This window comes from Schistocerca serialis, chromosome 8 (assembly GCF_023864345.2).
Source record: "Schistocerca serialis cubense isolate TAMUIC-IGC-003099 chromosome 8, iqSchSeri2.2, whole genome shotgun sequence".
NCBI classification, from domain to species: domain Eukaryota; kingdom Metazoa; phylum Arthropoda; class Insecta; order Orthoptera; family Acrididae; genus Schistocerca; species Schistocerca serialis.
The window spans coordinates 161,870,894-161,893,577 of NC_064645.1; the positions used below are offsets into that span (position 1 = coordinate 161,870,894).

Sequence of the window (22,684 nt, forward strand, 5' to 3'; positions counted from 1 at the left end):
TGTGATGAGGTGACTACTGTACTTAGGTTGTTGGGAGGATTCGGGGGAAATGGGTCACATCTGTAAAGCAATCTGCAACTAATGCACTAGTAGTGACTGCGTTAGCATCTGGAGTTCTTATAAAGCAGACGTTGAAGGAATTCAGGGACATTAAGGTAGGATTGTAACAGTTCTGTATAGCTCATAAAACAAATTGAAGCTCAAGAACCTTTTAAATAATTGGGTTATTTGCTCTCTTGACCACACTGTTTGTGCACATCCGTTAGTCACCTACATGCACAGTTGTAATGTATCTGGATAGCACATTGTCTACCATGCACTGTTAGACCAGCATTTAGAATATATATGTAGGTGTAGACATTTACATTGCATTTCATTTAATTTATCATTATTAAAGTATATGTGTGTTTCTACATCTACATGTACATATATACTCCGCTAGCCACCAAGCGGTGTGTGGTGGAGGGCACAGTTCGCGCCAAAGTCATCTTCCCCCTCCCCCTCTCCCCCTCTCCCCTCCCCTCCCCCCACCCCAAGCCCCCTCCTCCTCCCCCTCTCCCCCTCTCCCCCCCTCCCCCCTCCCCCTCCCCCTCTCCAGCCTCCCCCCTCCCCCTCTCCCCCTATCCCCCTCTACCCCTCTACCCCTCTACCCATCCCCCCCTCTACCCATCCCCCCCTCTACCCATCCCCCCTCTACCCATCCCCCCTCTCCCCATCCCCCCTCTCCCTCCCCCTCCCCCTCTCCCTCTCCCTCTCCCTTCCCCCCTCCCCCACCCCCCTCCCCCACCCCCTCCCCCTCCCCCTCCCCCCACCCCCTCCCCCCTCCCCCCTCCCCCTCCCCCTCCCCCTCCCCCTCCCCCTCCCCCATCCCCCTCCCCCTCCCCCTCCCCCTCCCCCTCTCTCTGTTCCACTCCCGGATCGCGCGAGGGAAAAACGACTGTCTGAACGCCTCAGTACAAGCTCTTATTTCCCTTATCTTTGAATGGTGATCATTGTGCAATTTGAAAGTTGGTGGTAATTATATATGCTCTGCATCCTCGGTGAAGATTTAATTTCGGAATTTAGTGAGCAGCCCCTTCTGTTTAGCACGCCATCTATCTGCAAGTGTGTCCCACTTCAAACTTTCTGTGAGATTTGTAATGCTCTCGAGATGGCTAAATGTACCAGTCACGAATCTTGCCGCTCTTCTTTGGATCTTCTCAATCTGTTGAATCAGACCCAACTGGTAAGGGTCCCATAGAGACGAACAATACTCCAAGACTGGACAAACTAACTTATTGTAAGCTATTTCCTTTGTTGAACGACAGCATCGCTTCAGGATTCTACCAATAAACCGCAATCTAGAGTTCGCCTTACCCGTTACTTGTGTAAACTGATCATTCCATTTGAGATCATTTCGAATAGTCACACCCAGATACTTGACGGACGTTATTGCTTCCAAAGACTGAACATTTATTTTTTACTCGTACATTAATGGGGATTTTCGCCTTGTTATACACAGTAGGTTACACTTACTAATATTGAGAGATAACTGCCAGTCATTACAACACACATTTATTTTCTGCAAATCCTCGTTGATTTGTTCACAACTTTTGTATGATACTACTTTCCTGTAGACTACAGCATCATCGGCAAACAGTCCATTAGGTTATTTCCGCTTTTTTGATATTGTGGGGAGAGTGAATCTGTGTGATAGGCCCTTACTGTGACCCAATTGTAGACCTATTGAGCTATCATGCGGGCCATTAATTAGAAAGCCTGGATAATCAGTAAGTGTGACAGTTTTTGAACAGTCTGTACAGGTCATCAAGAAGTGGCTTATGTTTGTTAAGAATGGGAATAATCCCAGTATTAATCGTTGTGAGACTGCATATTTTATGATTATTCGTTTCTGAGTTTAGTTCAGTTCAGAAATGCAACTAGTGAGTGCACGTTTAAGCTTTTTATTATGAAAGAAGACTGGCTCCATGCTAGTTGGATGCCTTTAATGCAACATTTTACTTTTCAGAGTAAAATTTTATGACTCACAAAGTCAAAAGCTGTGGCAAGGTCATGGAACGTGCCAGTAAAAAAGATTTTTGTTGTTAAGCTCTGCTAGGACGCTTCTTCTTCTTCTCTCTCTCTTTCTTTCTTTCTCTTTTATTTATATTTTAGATCAAATTATCTTTTTCCTGTAACAGGTCTTTTATGAAAGGTGGTCTGAAAAGTAGTTAATGAAGAAAGATCCAGAGTGAGCATATCAGTTTATTACATTAGAAACAGTACTGTAGCCAAAAAATTACTGTATCCATTTTTACTGTTGTCATAATATTCGCTAATTTTGTTAGTAATTGTAGTTTTAAACTGGTTGGATGTGCAAACAAAGTCTGCTTGATTAAAGCTAATACAACTGTATTTAGTTCTTTGTTGGCACGTGCAATATTTATTTACATTGTGAGAAAATAATCATTGAATATGGTGGTCATTGATTTCAGTATGTCATCATTTCTGTCACAACTATTATCTGGTAACAGTGTCATTTACCTAACTATTTGTACTACTATCACTGCTCCAGATCTCATTTTCTGTTGCTTCTTTACTATTTTACTTTTGATATACAGTACATGTGTTTCACAGTTTTGATAATCCTGGAAGGTCATAGAACTGGTGATTTTATTATTATTTATTTTTATGGCTCACATGCAGTTTAAAATTACAGGTATATGGCATTAGAAATAATATATATATAACAGGAATATGAACATACAAAACTACATATAAAGCTAACTAAATGTCAATATCTAGGTTCCTAATCCATATAAGAACCATATCATCAGCTTTCATGAGGTCATTCAAACTCCTCTGGTAGGAACACAGGGGGTATTCATTCCTAATGTGACTGATAGTCTGGTTCGGAACCCCACAGTCACAAACTGGAGACTGTGTTGCACGCCATTTGTAAAGAGCATCTGCACATCAACCATGCCCAGGATGAGCACTGTTAAATTTGACCCACAGTTTCCTGTTGAGTTTTGTGCCAGCAGTATCATAGTTATACTTTCAGAACCACTCAAGCTGTTCAGAATTTTCAATAAGTAGACAGCTCTGGTCCCACAGGCCTTTCATCGTGGTATCACTGGCATCTAGCTGTTTTGCTTGTCGAAATGGTGGGGTTATTGAACCGAGTCTATTTCGTCGTAAACGTGGTATGTCTTCGTGTTTGGGTGATTCCAGGTTCTCCTTTAGCTTGTGGTATTTCTTAAGCAAGGCCTCGCTTCTGCAGATTGCAGATGGATCGATGTTGCTCATCAGAGGAATCCAATAAATCGGTGTTGGTCAGATTGCCCCATTTATTAACTGCTTAGTGTGGTTCAACTGGACACTGATAAAGTTGGTGTGGCAGCTGTTTAGCCATACACTTCTCAGCTGATGAGAAGACCAGCGCAATGGAGGATTTGCACAAGGTATCTGCTGAAGCTCCCCATGTCATTTCACACAATTTTTGAATAATATTGTTACGACTTATCTTGGCAGCAGTATATTCAAGATGTTTTTTATGTGAAAGGGAGCAGTCAAGGGTGACACCAAAGCACTTAGGGTACTTGGTATGGCAAAGGGAGTTTCCATTAAGTTTCACTCTGAGCTTCGCATTAATTTGTTTGTTTGTCAGATGGAATTCACATACTTCAGGTTTACTTGTACTTTGTTTAAGTCGCCACTTTCTAAAATAGGCGCTCATAATGGCTATATCATCTGGGAGAATTGTCTCCGCTTGTCCAAGGTCCTGGGTTATATGGACAAGAGCGATATTGTCTGCATAATAGAATTTTGTTGACCTGGTATTGGGGAGATCGAAGATTAAGTTGAATAATAGAGGGGCTAAGACGGAGCCCTGTGGTAGATCATTACTTAATTTCCTCTCCTTGCTCACATTTTCTCCCAAGTAAACATGGAAATTTCTATTGTTTATCATGGTGTTGATGAGGGTTACAGTTTTTTGGCATCAGATTGTTTTTAGTAATTTGTATACTATCCCTTCTCACCAGACTGTATCATATGCCGTGGTTAGGTCTATGAACATGATAGATGTCTTCACGTTTTTTTGGAACCCAGCCTCTATGAAAGTTGTTAGGGTCAGTACCTGGTCGCCGTAACTTCTCTGTGGCCTGAAACTCCCTTGCTCAGCTGAGATATATTCGAGAATGAAGCCACTAATTCTAGTGTAGAGGAGCTGCTCCAAGAGTTTATAAATACAGCTTAAAATGGAAATTGGTCTGAAACTTTTGAGGGTGGTCATCTGGTATACCTGGTTTCAAAATTGCCACTATTTTTGTTCTCTTTAGATCGTTTGGCAGTGATCTACTATCTAGGATGTTGGAGAAATGGACCAGCCATTTTTTCCCACCATTACCCATGTTGATCAGAAATTCTGGGTGTATATTATCCAGACAAGGTGCTTTATCATGTTTAATTTTTTTTCAAGGCCTCACCTAGTTCAGTCAGTGTAAATGGTGAAGAGAAATTGGATTTGTTTGGGCTCTGAGCTTTTAGAGATGTGAGTTCTTGTTTTACTTGGAAGTATGTTGTTTGTCATGGGATGATCTGGTATTTCAGCTATAAGGCTAGCGATGTGGCTATCTGAAATACATGGTTTCTGCCCCCCGATTTATTGGAGACTCTACCAAGCTTACGCTGAAGTCTCCATGCGTTTCTACGTGAATGTCTGAATTTTACATTTTCTACCATCTCACACCTTTTACTCTTCTAGCAGCGTCAAGACTTTGGAGGAGCTCGTCTGCAATATCACTGTTGCCAGTTTTGCTGTACAGTTAATAAAGTTGTTCACAATGTATTCCTTTCTGTACCAATGAGGGATAAACTTCTTACCAGCAGTAAGAACAGCTCAGACGAATTGAGCGTAGTTTTTACGTTTTGGTGGAATAAAACAGATGTATTTATGTAGGTGGTCAGCCAAACTCCACCACTCAGCCCTGTGGAAGTCCCATCTGGGTTATGGGATAGATTTCTATTGGGACACAGAACCCCATATTGAGGATTACTAGCCTGTGCTGGCTGTGTGGGAAATTAGATATGACTTCTCTGGATATAGGCACTGGGTGCCCTCTGCAGTCCTGGGACACAAAGCAGAGATCCATGTTGTAATCTCTTCGCCAAGTGGCTAATCTGAACGTTCCTAAATCCTTGGCATCATAAACCAGGTTCAGATTTTCGTTTTCAGCCCAATCACTGAGCGCAATACCAAACTCGCCGTCGCGTGCATACTTACAGTGACCATGGTGACTATTAAAACCTCCAGCATAAATCAGTGGGTGGTCAGTAATTGGCAGAATATCCAGTGGCCACAGCACATTTGGTGGCTTGTAAATATTATTTCTAAAGGTCTCCTCTACTTGTGTAGAGACATAATGGATGTTGTTTTCTGTATTTGTGGAAATGAGACGAGCATGCTCGACATTGATCCTCACATAGGTGGGAACACCATACATACTGTGATGTGTAGCACCCATAAGATTTTAGCCATGGATCCTACCTCTTTCACGCAGGCCTTCCTCAGTTGGAGCATGGGTTTCCTGGATTAGAACTTTGTCAATGTCATTATCTACAAGGAGTTTAGATAGGTACTTGCTTTTAGCTCGGCTTCCATGTTTAAATGGCATACTCGGATTGAAGGGCCGAGTCTTTTAATCAGTTGGTCCTGAAAATCCATTTTTTTAAAGCTTTTTGCTTTGCATGTTTCTAGCTAGGAAATCTCGTATCTGGTCTGGCTGCCTATTCATTCTAGATCATTTAGCGTTTCTCAGGGTGCATGTGTAGTATTCTGCTATGGATGCGAGCTAGTTTACACCTCAGTACTGGTGATAATGAGTATCTACTTTTGATCACAGCTTGTACTTTGAATTAGATAGAACTCTTTCTTGTTGCTACAACATAGTTTAATACCAAGTATTGTCAATTCACTACCTTCATCTTAATTTAGTCTTGGCCATTTTAGGTAACAAGACTTGACCTGCCTTGTAAATCTCTACAAATTTTTCATAATGTCTAAGAAAAAAAGTACTATATTGATTAATCATTGTAAATACTCAAAATATTAGAACCATTGTGTTACATCTGGCACATTCACCTATTTTCGTAGTAAGACTGTAGAAAGTGTGCTGAAAATTATTTTCTCAAAGGTACTCTGTTGATTTTGTGTTTATTAATGATCACCATCTGTTACAGGTACAACACCATTGCTCGTGGAACTGGAGCAGACAACAGCCAGGTTTCTCAGAGTAGAAGATGCCATTGTTTTTGGGATGGGCTTTGCAACTAATGCTCTTAATTTACCCAGTATTGTATCAAAAGGATGTTTGGTGCTCAGTGATGAGAAAAACCATGCATCTCTTATTTTGGGTTTACGTCTTTCTGGTGCCACCATCAGAGTCTTCAGACACAACAGTACGTAAAACGATTCCCTGTCTTTTGTTAAGATAGAGTCTTGCAGTATATCTGGCATTATATTATGTAATTTTGAGATTTTAATTTCTGTGCAACTCCTCTGTCTGAGAGTCAGGTTAACTGCCCAGTTCAGCAGTTTTTGTTGGTTTTACAATACCAAGTATTAGGTGATACAGAAATATGAAATATTCAGTGAAGTGTGTATGTAAACTTGGAACTGCAATCCATCACAATGGAACTAGTAGTGGGTTTCTAATTATCCACAACTTTGTACTTGGAAGTATCCAAGCGCCTTTGGCATCAGGATGCTTTTTAATGCTTTATATTTTAATCAAATGACCGTACTCATTTGAGAATATGGTTGTGTACTGTAGCCTTTATACTGTCATTACCTTGTCTCAAATAAATTTAAATTTTAAATGTGACTAGTCTGGCCTTGGCAAGCAGAGACTGTGCTCTTGTGTGTGTGTGTGTGTGTGTGTGTGTGTGTGTGTGTGTGTGTGTGTGTGTTTTCTGACAAAGGCCTGTTTGGTTGAAAGCTTTGTTTTACAGTCGTTTTGTTGTGCCTATCTGCAACTCATCATCTCTGCTATACAGTGAGTAGCAACTATATAATAGTGTCATTATTATGTCCTGGAATTTCTTTTGTATAACGTAAATAGTTCTACTTCTTATTTAGTAGTTTCCTAAGTCATAATGGGCAATTTTATCTCAAATCATAGAAGACATGTCAATTCATCACCATGAATGCCTTTGCTTTAAAGCTCCCTCATTATGTGTTCAAATTTAGTTCTCTCTCACTCACTCACTCACATATAGGCTTCCTTTCAACATAAATAAACCACCTCCATTAGGACCTTGCTGAGTATCGCGGTGCGGGTCCCCTGCATCATTCCCCTATGCTCTGTCAAGAAGCATGGGACTTCATTTCCATATTGTTTGTTTAATATGTTAGTAGTTACTGTAATCAAAGTGGGCAGTATTTTTCTGAATAAAATGTTAGAAATTTTTCAACATTCTGCGTATTTCGCATCATTGAATTTCTAGTGTAAAATATGTATGTAGCAACACTGTTTCCAGCTTTTTTTCTGTTTACAACAAATAAGTGAGAACTTGCACATGCATTATTCTGCAAAGGGTGCTATGTTTGATTTGAACTTTTTGTTTGGTACAGTGTCAGTGAGGAAATACAGTAATGAAAGAGTGAGGTTTCTGGACTGTGAAAAAAGACACAAGAAGGTGGTGTTTAAGAAAAGTGAAAAACACTTCACAATTGTTGGGAATGTGTCAGAGGCATTGTAGAAATGTCTTTGTCCTCAAGTAACTGTGTTACCATCACATGCATTGTGCAGGAATTGCTATACTCACTTATACAAGAAATTTAGTGATAACCCACCTGAATGATGGTAGCACTTCTGTTGTGATCCCTAATACATCCCCCTAAACACACAGCCAAGATAAGAAGGACAAGAAGAAAATGGTATGTACAAAGAAAAGTAGAACAACCTGAAACAAGCAACATCTTCAGAACTTTGTGAAGTGTATAATGTAGATGCACCTGGTGCAGAACTTGAAGATAGAGACATGTGCACCCAGTGTGATGTATGTTTTCAAAACCTAAACATTGCTGCCTCGGCAGCCACCCATACTGAGAAAGTACATTTACGGACACTGAGACCAGGTAGCTACTCCAAGAAGCAGATACAGAAATACCTATAAACTTCCTCACAATATTTAATTTCAAAAGCTCGAAAATAAAGAATGGAAAATTGACACACCCAGATTCCTACTGCGGGCATCCATTGCGAGATGATATGCTTAATATTGCTCTGGACTATTCCGTAAGTGAGGACTTAGACTGCAGCCAGAAAAGTCGTAATCAGGCTGATGTTGTGGTGAAAAAGTTAAAAAGATACCGAGACATATGACAAGATCAGTAAGAGAAGCAAGAAACATATCTTCTTAAGAAAAGGAGAACCCAAATTTAAAATTTGGTCTCTCAAAATTCTACTCCTTATAACCAAAATGGATAAAACACCAGACATGTGCTGTCGCTTCTAGTTTTTTTATTGTTTAAAATTTTTCCTTTTTTATGACACTTTCACAAAGACCCTCATTTAGATAGTTCTATAAGTTTTTAAAAAAATTCACTGGAAAACCAAAATATTTTAGTTTTTGAGAGGTTTCTTGCGGAAACGTGGGAAAAATGTATCTAAAACAAAGATGATGTGACTTGCCAAACGGCAGTGCTGGCAGGTCGATAGACACACAAACAAACACAAACATACACACAAAATTCAAGCTTTCACAACAGACAGTTGCTTCACCAGGAAAGAGGGAAGGAGAGGGAGAGACGAAAGGATGTGGGTTTTAAGGGAGAGGGTAAGGAGTCATTCCAATCCCGGGATCGGAAATACTTACCTTAGGGGAAGAAAAGGACAGGTATACACTCGCGCACACACACGCATATCCATCCACACTTACACAGACACAAGCAGACATTTGTAAAGGCAAAGAGTTTGGGCAGAGATGTCAGTCGAGGCGGAAGTACAGAGGCAAAGATGTTGTTGAAAGACAGGTGAGGTATGAGCGGCGGCAAATTGAAATTAGAAATTAGCGGAGATTGAGGCCTGGCGGATAACGAGAAGAGAGGATATACTGAAGGGCAAGTTCCCATCTCCGGAGTTCTGACAGGTTGGTGTTAGTGGGAAGTATCCAGATAACCCGGACGGTGTAACACTGTGCCAAGATGTGCTGGCCGTGCACCAAGGCATGTTGAGCCACAGGGTGATCCTCATTACCAACAAGCACTGTCTGCCTGTGTCCATTCATGCGAATGGACAGTTTGTTGCTGATTTGATTTGAACCCAACAATTACGTTTGTTATTGTCACTGTTGCATTTCAAAATCTTTCCTGTCATCTTATTTTCTCTTTCTGTTTTTGCAAGTAGTTTCACTTTGTATTCACCTCTTCCTCTTTACCGAATCTACCATACAATTTTATCCCGCCTATATATACTCAATAATACGTAACCCACTTCTAAACCATAACCAAAAAATTTTTTTCCGCTTTCAACACTACCGCTGCTATAAAATCCACGGTTTCCAGTTCACAAACAGTTCCTTTCAGCTATTAAACAGCCTTTTCGGCTAGTTCTAATAACTTTCGCCTTTTTCCCCCATTTCCGTTTTTCCCACATCACTGATCTTTTTCAGCCGCTTCCCACAGGTTTTAACGTCATTATTTCTTCGTCAGACAATTGTTAGCCTCATTTTCACAATCTGCCACCACAAAACCACTCCTTTTAATACATTTGCACGCAGTTTTTTCGAAATTTTCCCGAATTGCTCCACCTTTTAACGTGTTTTGGCAGCAACACAACCACCTAACCTTTGTGCGCATCGTTGTCTACCAACCCAAGTTCACCACAGGATCAACAAGCCCAGATATAACCAACACTTTTTCACCTTTTTTCACACCAGATCTCCAGTTGCTTTCCAGTTCACCTTTATCTCTACCCATATATTTTTATTTTCATTTTCATTTCAGCCTCATGTTGCACTTTCCACCCTCTAATACCATGTCACCCTCACACCATCCCCACAACAACCCCATTAAGTTTTATTTACATTCCCTCCGCAAATATGCCTTCGCCCTAGCCAGATTACGCTCCCATATTTTATTTTCTCAAGCTTGTCTGGCATTTGGCATTACCCCCAAAGGCCTCACACTTAAAGTTCCCATCTCTGGCTGTAACCCTTCTTTCCATCAGTCCCTATACCAGTTCCAAACTGAACAATCCATTGCCGTCACCCACGTAATCCTTCACCTACACCTCAACTCAGCCAATGAACACACCCGTCAACTCCTATCCTTATTAAAAGTCCTCAGTCTTTACTCTCCCACATCCACACCGGCTGTTCAGAGCATCCTCCTACAGGCCAACCGCAAATTAGAACAGCATGCCACCCTCCACCTCAAAAAACTATTCAATCTCCTGGTTTCCCACCTCCGGAAAAGCAACTCGCTCACCCTTCACAACCTTTCCAGCAAACCTCAACCTCCTCTCATTGCACACAGACCCAGTCTCTCACATCTACTCAATCTCCCACTTCCAGCTACACTCCCCCCAAAACCTCAAAATTCCAATCAACACAATCTGGAACCACAACACCCTAATTCAGTAGTTAACCTCTCCTCCAAACCTCTCTCCCAATCCGAAACCTCTGTCCTATTCAAAGGCCTCACCTTCAGCCCCACTCCCAGATTCAACCAAACAGCCCTTGTCAAAGATTTACTGTCCTACACCCGTGCTCTCTGCTGGAAATATCACTTTGCCACGAAGAAAAAGATCCTAATCCTACTGCTAATGATCCAACTCCCCAAGACACTATCCAAATTGAACCCTGTCTGGAACAGTTCCGTCCTCCGTCACAGTGGGACCCACCTCCTCTTCCTCAAAATCACCCTCTCCAAACTTCCCAGGAATTTCTGACTTCCAGCCTTGCCTCTCAATCCTTCTCAAAAAACCTTAATCCTACTCCCAACATCACCACTGCTGAAGCTCAGGCTATCCGTGATCTGAAGGCTGACCGATCCATCGTCATTCTTCCGGCGGACAAGGGTTCCACGACCGTGGTACTTGATCGTCGGGAGTATGTGGCTGAGGGACTGCGTCAGCTTTCAGACAACACTACTTACAAAGTGTGCCAAGGTAATCCCATTCCTGATATCCAGGTGGAGCTTCAAGGAATCCTCAGAACCTTAGGCCCCCTACAAAACCTTTCACCTGACTCCATCAACCTCCTGACCCAACCAACACCCCGCACCCCTACGTTCTACCTTCTTCCTAAAATTCACAAACCCAATCATCCCGGCCGTCCCATTGTAGCTGGTTACCAAGCTCCCACAGAACGTATCTCTGCCTACGTAGATCAACACCTTCAACACATTACATGCAGTCTCCCATCCTTCATCAAAGACACCAACCACTTCGTCGAACCCCGGGAATCATTACCCAGTCTGTTACCCCCCGAAAACCATCCTTGTAACCATTGATGCCACTTCCTTATACACAAATATTCCGCACGTCCAGGGCCTCGCTGCGATGGAGCACTTCCTTTCACGCCGATCACCTGCCACCCTGACTAAAACCTCTTTCCTCATTACCTTAGCCACCTTCATCCTGACCCACAACTTCTTCACTTTCGAAGGCCAGACATACCAACAATTAAATGGAACAGCCATGGGTACCAGGATGGCCCCCTCGTACGCCAACCTATTCGTGGGTCGCTTAGAGGAAGCCTTCTTGGTTACCCAGGCCTGCCAACCCAAAGTTTGGTACAGATTTATTGATGACATTTTCATGATCTGGACTCACAGTGAAGAAGAACTCCAGAATTTCCTCTCCAACCTCAACTCCTTTGGTTCCATCAGATTCACCTGGTCCTACTCCAAATCCCATGCCACTTTCCTTGATGTTGACCTCCACCTGTCCAATGGCCAGCTTCACACGTCCGTCCACATCAAATCCACCAACAAGCAACAGTACCTCCATTATGACAGCTGCCACCCATTCCACATCAAACGGTCCCTTCCCTACAGCCTAGGTCTTCGTGGCAAACGAATCTGCTCCAGTCCGGAATCCCTGAACCATTACACCAACAACCTGAAAACAGCTTTCGCATCCCGCAACTACCCTCCCGACCTGGTACAGAAGCAAATAACCAGAGCCACTTCCTCATCTCCTCAAACCCAGGACCTCCGACAGAAGAACCCCAAAAGTGCCCCACTTGTGACAGGATACTTTCCGGGACTGGATCAGACTCTGAATGTGGCTCTCCAGCAGGGATACGACTTCCTCAAATCCTGCCCTGAAATGAGATCCATCCTTCACAAAATCCTCCCCACTCCACCAAGAGTGTCTTTCCGCCGTCCACCTAACCTTCGTAACCTCTTAGTTCGTCCCTATGAAATCCCCAAACCACCTTCCCTACCCTCTGGCTCCTACCCTTGTAACCGCCCCCGGTGTAAAACCTGCCCCATGCACCCTCCCACCACCACCTACTCCAGTCCTGTAACCCGGAAGGTGTACACGATCAAAGGCGGAGCCACGTGTGAAAGCACCCACGTGATTTACCAACTGACCTGCCTACACTTTGAAGCTTTCTATGTGGGAATGACCAGCAACAAACTGTCGTGTTTGTTGGTAATGAGGATCACCCTGTGGTTAAACATGCCTTGGTGCACGGCCAGCAGATCTTGGCACAGTGTTACACCGTCCGAGTTATCTGGATACTTCCCACTAACACCAACCTGTCAGAACTCCGGAGATGGGAACTGGCCCTTCAGTATATCCTCTCTTCTCGTTATCCGCCAGTCCTCAATCTCCGCTAATTTCTAATTTCAATTTGCCGCCACTCATACCTCACCTGTCTTTCAACAACATCCTTGCCTCTGTACTTGTGCCTCGACTGACATCTCTGCCCAAACTCTTTGCCTTTACAAATGTCTGCTTGTGTCTGTGTATGTGCGGATGGATGTGTGTGTGTGTGTGTGTGTGTGTGTGTGTGTGTGTGTGTGTGTACCTGTCCTTTTTCCCCCCTAAGGTAAGTCTTTCCGCTCCCGGGATTGGAATGACTCCTTACCCTCTTCCTTAAAACCCACATCTTTCCCTCTCCTTCCCTCTTTCCTGATGAAGCAACCGTTTGTTGCGAAAACTTGAATTTTGTGTGTTTGCTTGTGTGTCTATCGACCTGCCAGCACTTTCGTTTGGTAAGTCACATCATCTTTGTTTTTAGATATATTTTTCCCACGTGGAATGTTTCTCTCTCTCTAATTTTTTTTTTTTTTTTTTTTTTTTTTTTTTTTTTTTTCTACTACAGATAATTTTGAAATAATGATGTTACACATTCGCTCTTGACCTGTATGATTTGAGATGAAATTGCCCTAATTTAAGAAGTTCAAGTTGCTATTGGAAAATTTCTTTGTAGCGAAAATCACTGAGCTAGTATAAAATACGTTTTGTGCATACTTTTGTATGAAAACAATTTTATGAAAGTTACCTCCCTTGATATTTTTGCTTTCTGCGTCAGTACTTGACAGATGCACTAAAATCCTTCACAATCCATATGTATTTATTTACTTTTATTTGCAAGCAAACATCTCTTGCAATTTCCATTTGCCTCATATACACCAAAATCTCCTCTGTTCCTCCATCTATTTGCTTCGAGTGTGTCATTCTAGAAATTTTTGTTACCAAATTAATTAGCTGTGGATTACTGTGGTAATTTTGTTAAAGTGCTCATGTCCCTTATCTTTGTGTGACAATGAAAAAAACTTGTGCAACTTTAAGAAGGTAGAATGGCTGGCCATTATGTTCCTTCAGGATGCAAAATTCCAAGTACTCCAGGTAGGTCCATATAGAAGTCAAATTAACTTTCCAATTTTCGCAGCTATTAGAGCCTTCTTCGGAGAGAGGAGAGGGATTGATAGAGAAAGGTTGGTTTGGATGAAATGTCATTCAGGCCTCACAATGAAAGGGACTTCCATGTTGATGAAGATAAATATGACAGCTGCGAGTCAGTTCATGCAGAGCAGTTGCAATCATATTTAATCAAAAAACTGTAAGAAAAGTCTTAAGCCACAAAAGTCTATGTCTTTGTCAGAATATTGGCCAAAATAGAAAGTAGCAGTTCACTTTTGCATTAATTCATGGTACAGTCCTTGTCATGTGGGGAAACTATTTTAATGTATCTACCATATACAATTTTTGATTAAATTGGTATATTTCAGTGACTCATTATCTTCAAATCCATCAAAATGAGCTGAAAAGTTTGACTTTGAGACTTGCTTTGATTCATTATTTCTAAACAAACTATTTTAATTTTTTTCCCAGATGTGAAACATTTGGAAAAGTTGCTGGAAGATGCCGTTGTTTATGGACAGCCTAGAACATACAGACCATGGAAAAAAATATTGATAGTCGTGGAAGGAGTTTTTAGCATGGAGGGATCAGTAGTACACCTGCCAGAAATCATAAGATTGAAAAAGAAGTACAAGGTATAAAATTATGAATTTTGAAATATTTTTCTTTTTACATTTTTCACAAAAATGTTCATGTTATTGTCAATTTTTAGGCTTACTTATACTTGGATGAAGCACACAGTATAGGAGCGATGGGAGAAAGAGGAAGAGGGGTGTTAGATTACTATGGCTGTGACCCAAAAGATGTTGATATTCTCATGGGGACATTCACTAAAAGTTTTGGTTCTGCTGGAGGGTATATAGCGGGATCAAAGGTGAGATTATCTGTTTTATTAGTAAAAAATGATGAAAGGAAGCATCAATCCATAAATCGAAAGTGCTGTTTTGTAATACAATTTCTATATTTTCATTGGCAGAAACTTATCAGTTATCTTCGTGTGCACAGTCATGCTGCATGTTATGCAGCATCAATGTCACCACCTGTTATTCAGCAGATACTCACCTCAATGAAAATAATAATGGGAGAAGATGGCAGCAGTGAAGGTGAGAGAATTTAATACACTCTACTATATGTGCATCAGAAATCAAATTTTGTGGAAGTCCTTGTATAAAAGAAATATTCTAAAAAGGAAATACTATATTAGCGAACTAAAAATATGTAAAGGAGGCATGTCTGGAAACGTAGTCATTGCTTAAAAATATGAATTGCAGATAGGGTTATAAATGTAAATCTGCTTAGTTAGTTATATCAATATAATAGAAGGAAACATTCCACGTGGGAAAAATTATATATAAAATCAAAGATGAGGTGACTTACCGAACGAAAGCGCTGGCAGGTCGATAGACACACAAACATACACACAAAATTCGAGCTTTCGCAACAAACTGTTGCCTCATCAGGAAAGAGGGAAGGAGAGGGGAAGACGAAAGGAAGTGGGTTTTAAGGGAGAGGGTAAGGAGTCATTCCAATCCCGGGAGCGGAAAGACTTACCTTAGGGGGAAAAAAGGACAGGTATACACTCGCACACACGCACATATCCATCCACACATACAGACACAAATATGTCTGCTTGTGTCTGTATGTGTGGATGGATATGTGCGTGAGTGCGAGTGTATACCTGTCCTTTTTTCCCCCTAAGGTAAGTCTTTCCGCTCCCGGGATTGGAATGACTCCTTACCCTCTCCCTTAAAACCCACTTCCTTTCATCTTCCCCTCTCCTTCCCTCTTTCCTGATGAGGCAACAGTTTGTTGCGAAAGCTTGAATTTTGTGTGTATGTTTGTGTTTGTTTGTGTGTCTATTGACCTGCCAGCGCTTTCGTTCGGTAAGTCACCTCATCTTTGATTTTATATATAATTTTTCCCACGTGCTTAGTTAGTTAGTTAGTTCAGTGGATCATTTTGCATGACAACTCATAATGCCGTGGAATGAAGTCATTTTACATTCGTGTCACAAATTAATTTGTACAAATGGTTACCTTCTGAACATTTTTTAGTAAAGAAAGAAATATCAAAAATTAAATGGGAAAATTGGGGTTGACATGTTGGTGAAGTAGAATGGAAGACAAAACAAAGCATACAAAATTATGAAGCACTTGAATAAACAAGAGTGAGATACTTTACAACTAAATATAATTTCTCAAAAATGGTAAAGTACTTTAAATGTGCATGAACTGATAATGAAGAAGAACCAGAAGTAAACACTAAAACCAATGACTATATAGATTTATAACAGTGGGAAAACTGTGAAAGTGATCAAGAAACAAAAAGTCACACGGCACTGATAATATAAATATAGAGCTGATTAACTATTTGCCTATCAGGTAAACCATAGAATTTCAATTGTTTTGAGTGTTTGTTGGTCAAGCAGATGTGCCAGATGAATAGAATGAAGCTTTTCGTATGCCCTACTTATGAAGGAGGTTATAAAACACAATGCGCACGCTACTGAAGAATAAGTGTGTTAAATTCTTCCTACAAACTGGATGCTAAAATTATAAACAAGGTGTTAATACCGATAGGGGAAGCACTGTGTTAGAGGTACAAAATAATTTTGGAAAATGTGGGTCGTGTTGTGATTGTTTTTCACTTTGTCACAAGTAACTGAGAAAAGAAGAGAATTTAGCTTTCCAACTCATTACAGTTTTGTTGATCATGAAAAGCTGTTTGACAAGGTAACATTGTAGGCCATTGCAACTCCTGGAGGAAATCGTCTCGTCTTCTGTTCAAGTTGTCTACACCTGTGGTCCAGCGATAAATAGTGCATCGTCTGAATGTGATGATGTCTTGCTTTTGAAACCACTCATTGCCTTAATTTTTATAATGCCTTTCATCTCAGTGCTGAAGTCCTAAGTGTAATGGTAGCACAGCTACTTTCTGACACATTGGTAATAACAATTAGACCAGTGACATTTTGTGACAGATTTCTTGGCAGACTGTCTGCCTTTGAACACTGCTTCTGCCAGGGCTCTGCAGGGCCCACTTGCTGGCTCCTGGGAATGGCTGTGTTCCCTTGCATCAGCTACTGCTCGTTGCTTCGGAGAGTATAAAGTGCGTCACTGTTGTTGAATGATGCTCCACAAAAATGTCTATGATTTGCATTTCACGCTCAATAGCAACAGAGGCAAACAACCCATTTTTATGTGGAGAGTTTTGTATGAAACTAATATGTGAGAAATGAATACGGCTCAAAATTGATTTTATAGTTTGTGATCCAGTCGGCGTACCTCACTATGTTATTTAGCTTTGTTATTAACCCTTTTGCTGCTGTAGGCGTACACATCCTGCTACACTGTTCCCCAAGTATTGTGGACGTGCGTACTTGCACGGCTTGGATTTTCCTATAATGCAATGGACATGTGAATGTGTCCTGAGCCGCTGATGTCTCACTGCTGCAGAAGAGTTACTTCCATATCTTGGTGAATAAAAAACTTTCAAGTGTTTATCATACAACATTTGTGCCCCATTGCGTGCCATCATTTACAGAAAACTTCGTTTCAGTATCTTGAATTGTTTGAGATACGACGATTGTTATGACCACGATTCACAGTGTGCAAGGACGTGAATGGGTCTGTTGCAAACCACTGTCCTTTGGATATAAAACCCAATAACTTGAGAACAAAATGCTGTTGCTCTAATATTTAAATAGTATTCCAATATCTTCTCTACATTTCATTCACTGCAATGTATGAGCTAAAATCAACCATACGCAAAGTTTACACAATGTGTTTTTACATCTACAGAGTCTTTAAATTTTGCACAATGTTTTACTTAATTTGATGCAGCACAGTAAGTATGGTGAATAATGGAAAGAAATTCAGTTCTTTATCGAGTGAAGATCTCGGACTATAAGAGGAGCAAAAATAAATTTTTTTCGCATGATGGTTTTTGAAAATTCAGATGATAAGTATTTTGCATCAGCCGGAATGCCATCTCTCAGCATTTGGCAACAGTACATCCGTAACAAATGCAGCCTGAGCATGGAACCCAAATAGCTCATATGTAGCAGTGAAAAGGTTAATACTTTATCTGTCTTTTCTTTTCTTTTTAGGAGTGATTCTTCATACAATTTTTATTTTGAATTTGTATGCTTTCACCCAGCTGTAGTGAGTAAATGTGGTGTTGTTATAGCTGTTTTTTGGCTTGGTATGGTAAATATATGTCATAAACTATGTGAGAATCTCTTGCAGTGCGTGCTGTATAGCAACACTGGCACAGTGCACATATTGAGGTCCACATATGGATTCGTAGAGAACTTAACACTGGTCAAAAGTGATATTTAAGGTATTCAATGAAATTCACACCAACAAAAGTTCCCATTTTTGAAGCTACTCAGAGAAGAAGGAAGTTGCTAAGCTTGGTGTTAGCAAACATCTACATGGTGCCTAATTGCTGTTGCACAGATTTACCTCATAGGAACTATATTCATTTTGTAACTATTCTCCTGACATCTGGGTCCTACATGATGAAGAAAACTTAAATTCATGTCATTGATGGCAAGTCAAAGTTCTTCAGAGTCGTCTGAAGAAGCTTGGTATTCACAGCAAAGCAGACATCTGTGACTATTAACACAGCTTACTGTATTGAACTTGTGAGAAGATTTAATGTGTAAATGTTTTCATCGTACTGTGTTAAAGAATTTCTTCTAAAAATTTGCAGCTCCATTAAATTAAGTGGAATTAAGTGGAAAGTAGGGCTGGTACAGCTGTGCACTGCAATTACATTTGAGAACTCGTGCCGCCTGTGCATCACAAGGCGTGTGGAACCACGGGGCTGATGAGATGCTGCTGGGAGCTGGTCTCTCTCATCACAGTATTGGTCGTGAGCCTCATAATGCAATTTAAAGAGAAGAACAGTTGCTGATTTTGTGAAATACAGCATTCTGGTAGTCCACAAATTGAATGTTCTATCTCAGTCTCTCATCTTACATGAGATTTTATGTAGCAAAAGTCATTGAAATGGAAAGGGAATGCTAAGTGAATTTAACAGAATAATTCAGGGCTACATGTGGAACTAAATGCACAGCCACATTGTTGCCAAATACTTGCAACCATATTGCCAAGTCTTTGCCTTGCTATGGGCAGCTGTACAGTGAAATGCTTGTAATGCTTGTCTTATACAGGTTCACAGATGGGTGGTGTTAAATGCAATTGTTCTTTTGTGCTGTGTAATCTCCTGTTACTTTCTAACATTCCTTTCAGCCTATCTTTATTTAAGGCACTCAATTAAATTTAAACTACAAATCCTCATTTTGGAAGCTGTCCAGCATGAAACAGAGCTGTTAATGCCAGGTGCTTCTCTCTCTCTCTCTCTCTCTCTCTCTCTCTCTCTCTCTCTCTCTCTCTCTCTCCTTTTTGGTCTACTAGGGACCATGGGGCTCGTCTTAACTCTCAGCTATGGTCCTCTACTTTTTCTTGGCCCAGTATCCATTCATCTTCTGGCTGTGAGCCTGCTTCCTCTCATCTGTCCACTTAGGTCTGGCGTTGCCTGTATACTTCTTGCTTGTGGGAAACAGTAAGAAGACTCCCTGCAGGATGACCTGTCAGTATTTAGTTCCGTTCTTGTCTGTCTTTAATAGGATCCGCAGTTCCTCTAAGTCTGATTTAACAGATGTGATCCACTTTTCCCCTACTTGTCACTGTGAGGATCCTGTTGGTGAGCCTGAAGTGATTCAGGCGGGTCGTGCCCATAGAAAGTCAGTCGCCTTTTCCTCATACATGTGACTATGTCTTCCTGATGTTCGTAGAGCTCGTTATTGTGCCTGATTCTGTAGGTACTGTCTTCCTCTCTTATGCATCCTAGTATTCTCCTCAGGATCTTCTCTTTTTTAAGTTCTAGTGTCCTGAATGGGCCCAGGCACTCAGAGGCATAGAGTGCAGAGGGTTTTACTTCCAAGTTGTAGTGTATGTTCTTGGATAGGTACTTGGAGGTATAGATGTTCTTACAGAAATGATAGGCCCTCTCGAACTTGGTGCACCTGGCGTCTATGGTCAAGGTTTTGCTCTCGCATGCTGAGATTCATTCTCCCAAGTGCTTGACTGTAGGAACTTTACAGATAGTATTGTTTTCTAGTGGGATTGTAGAAGAAGCCTGCTCGATAATGGTGGTGAACTCAGTCTTCTGTATGTTGGCCCTCAAGCCAGTTTTTGCCACAATACTGTAGAGGCTCTGTAGTTGGTGAGTAGCCTCCTTAATGCTGTTGGCCAATAGGGTGAGATAATCAGCAAAGGCTAGTCAGAGTAGATTGAGGTTATCTTTCTTGTACCCAACTTCAGTCCTGCTTCTGGGGACAATGTGGAAGTCCATTCTGACGATTTTCTCCAGAACACAGTTGAAGAGGATGCAAGAGGGGCCATCCCCCTTCCTGACTCCTGTCTGGATGGGAAAGCTCTCGGAGAGTTCTCCCCTGAACTTGACTTTGAAGGTGGTATTCTTCAGGGTAGCTTGGACCAGTCTGGTAGTCTTCCCATCTAGGCCTAGTTCCCACAGGTTAGAGAAGATGGTCTGTCAATCTATTTAGTCATATGCCTTTTGGAAGTCTACCATAATGTCAACCCAGGTGTCCCCCCCCCCCTCCCCCCGCCCTTGGCTCCTATATAAGAGGTTGGTCTTGAGGTTTTGAATCTGTTCTGTGCAGGACCTACTTGCATGGAAACCAGCCTGGTATTCACCGTGTTGGGAGTATAGCTGTTCGGTGACTATTTTGCAGGGCGTTAGAGAAGATCTTGTAGGCTATAAGCAACAAGGAGATGCCTCTGTAGTTGTTACGGTCGGTCTTATATTATTTCTTGTGTAGTGGATGGATCACAGCTGAGGTCCTTCCCTCTGGCAAGACCTCTGTTCTCCAAATGCCCTGAATGATCTGGGTGATACTCTAGTGCTTCCACATTTCTACAACTATACCATCTTCACCTGGGGCCTTCCTGTTCTTGAGGCCTTTGATGATCTTTATTTTTTCCCTGTTGGGTGGTATACAGTCCTGGTTCCTGACAGCACGCTCGGCAAAAGCAAGTCTCTTTCATTTGTTCTGCATTGAGGAGTTTCTGGAAGTATTCTGCGAAGGTTTTTGTGCAGTCCCTGTTATTCATTTGGAGTTTCCCATCTGGCCCTCTGAGTTGTAGGGTTGGGGCTATGTATGAAGTAGTCTGTTTCTTGAGTCGCTAGTAGAGATCTCTTAAATTGTTTTTCTTGAAGTCTTCTTCTGCCTGTAGTATTTGAGACCTGTTGCAGTTCCTCTTGGTTTTGCGGATGATGCTCGCTTTTGTTTTTCTTTGTGCCATGAAAGCCTGATGGTTCGGCTCATCTTTGCACTGATTCCACTTGTTAATGCCAGCATTATATAATTTCAGCACAGGGATAGCAAAGCTCGTGATATCAGTTCCCGCTCATGCAACATACAGCACCTGAAATAGTGAGGTATATAATTTTCAGTCACAATACGAATTCCCCAGAATAAAAATGAATAAAACATTACTTGGGTAGTGTGGAATGAAAACTTATTTCAGGGGAATTAAACTAATTGGAAATCAACCTTCACCCACAGGTGATGAAACAGTAAGATATCAAACACTTTGTGTCTTGAAATCAACTATGTCAATGTGCAGTCTTGTGCCACAACAAGTAGAATTTCATAACTCCCGCAGAATGCAGAAGTATGTTGGCGGACAGAAGCAAGAAGAAATGCAGTTAGCTAATTATTTGATGCCACACAGTAATTAAGTCATTTGAGGATTCAGAAGAGAAGAAGCTGAAAGTTATTGTTCATCAACACAGAAACTAAACTATGCATGTGTGAAATTCTGCTCCTTCGAGCTTTTTTCACCTTGTGGTCTATGTATATAATGGATATTAACTAGCCTATTCATTACTTTTGTAATGTTCCTTTCTTGTTTGGTCCATAAATGATGTAAAGAATCCAATTCTGTGTCACTGATGGTTCCTGTGAATCTTTCCAGTGACCTTTTCTGTGTGTCGTTGCTTGGTATTCTTAAAGCAGACCACTATGCCTGCTTACAGGGTAGGGTATTGGATCGAAGTTGCCAATCCCGAAAGTGAGTGAATGATCGCAAGGTGTCAAACATCATCAGCAATATTTCCAAGTTTCAGTTGCACTAGCATTGTGAAGAACTTAGTCGGCAACCCACAGGGTTCTCACTGCTATCGACAGCCTGCTTCTGCCGACCCTCATTGGCGCTGCGCTACCAGATGCTGAACTAAGGGCAGCCTCAAACTGATAATAGATTACACCATTGAAAAACGCAAATGAGTTGCACACTTGTCCTCTTCAGCTTAGGGTGAAAACTAATTTTAACAAAACTAAAAATATGTGCAAAAAGATCTTGTTCAAAGTGTCAACGAACAGTAAGATAATGTGCAATATTGACCGCGGCAGACTGTATCTACATCCAGTCTTGTGTCACACTCAACTATAATACCAAGAATACCACCAAAATGTAGGGACATTATGGACAGTAGAATAATAACCAGTGCCACAGAGTAATAAATCAGAGAAAAATTGAATTTATGTTTATTGAAGCAGAAACACACCAGAAGAGATAGGCAAATGTCCAGATTATTGTCACTGATAGTTGCTTTGAGTTTGTTCAGACACTTTCCACCGGTTTTCTGTTGATGTAAGTTGATACTCATGGAGCAGACAACTATGACTACAACTGCGACTTTAAGATTCACGATGTATGTGTGATAGTTAGCAGCTCAATTGAAGTATTGGTCAAAGGAAGTGATAAGATACAGCTTTC

The 22,684-nt window shown here is 41.2% G+C and overlaps 1 protein-coding gene across 3 annotated transcripts in view; it reads left to right on the forward strand.

Annotated features, from left to right (window-relative positions):
- The window catches only part of LOC126416231 (serine palmitoyltransferase 2), a 475,563-nt gene that overhangs the window by 401,485 nt on the left and 51,394 nt on the right, over window positions 1-22,684 (forward strand). For all 3 annotated transcript variants that reach the window (XR_007575420.1, XM_050083838.1, XM_050083837.1), the window contains 4 exons: window positions 6,223-6,441; window positions 14,340-14,503; window positions 14,581-14,742; window positions 14,845-14,971. Coding sequence is in view for 2 of the 3 variants with exons in the window: in XM_050083838.1 (XP_049939795.1) it covers window positions 6,223-6,441; window positions 14,340-14,503; window positions 14,581-14,742; window positions 14,845-14,971 (672 nt within the window). In the remaining variant the exon portion in view is untranslated. The remainder of the gene's footprint in view (window positions 1-6,222; window positions 6,442-14,339; window positions 14,504-14,580; window positions 14,743-14,844; window positions 14,972-22,684) is intronic.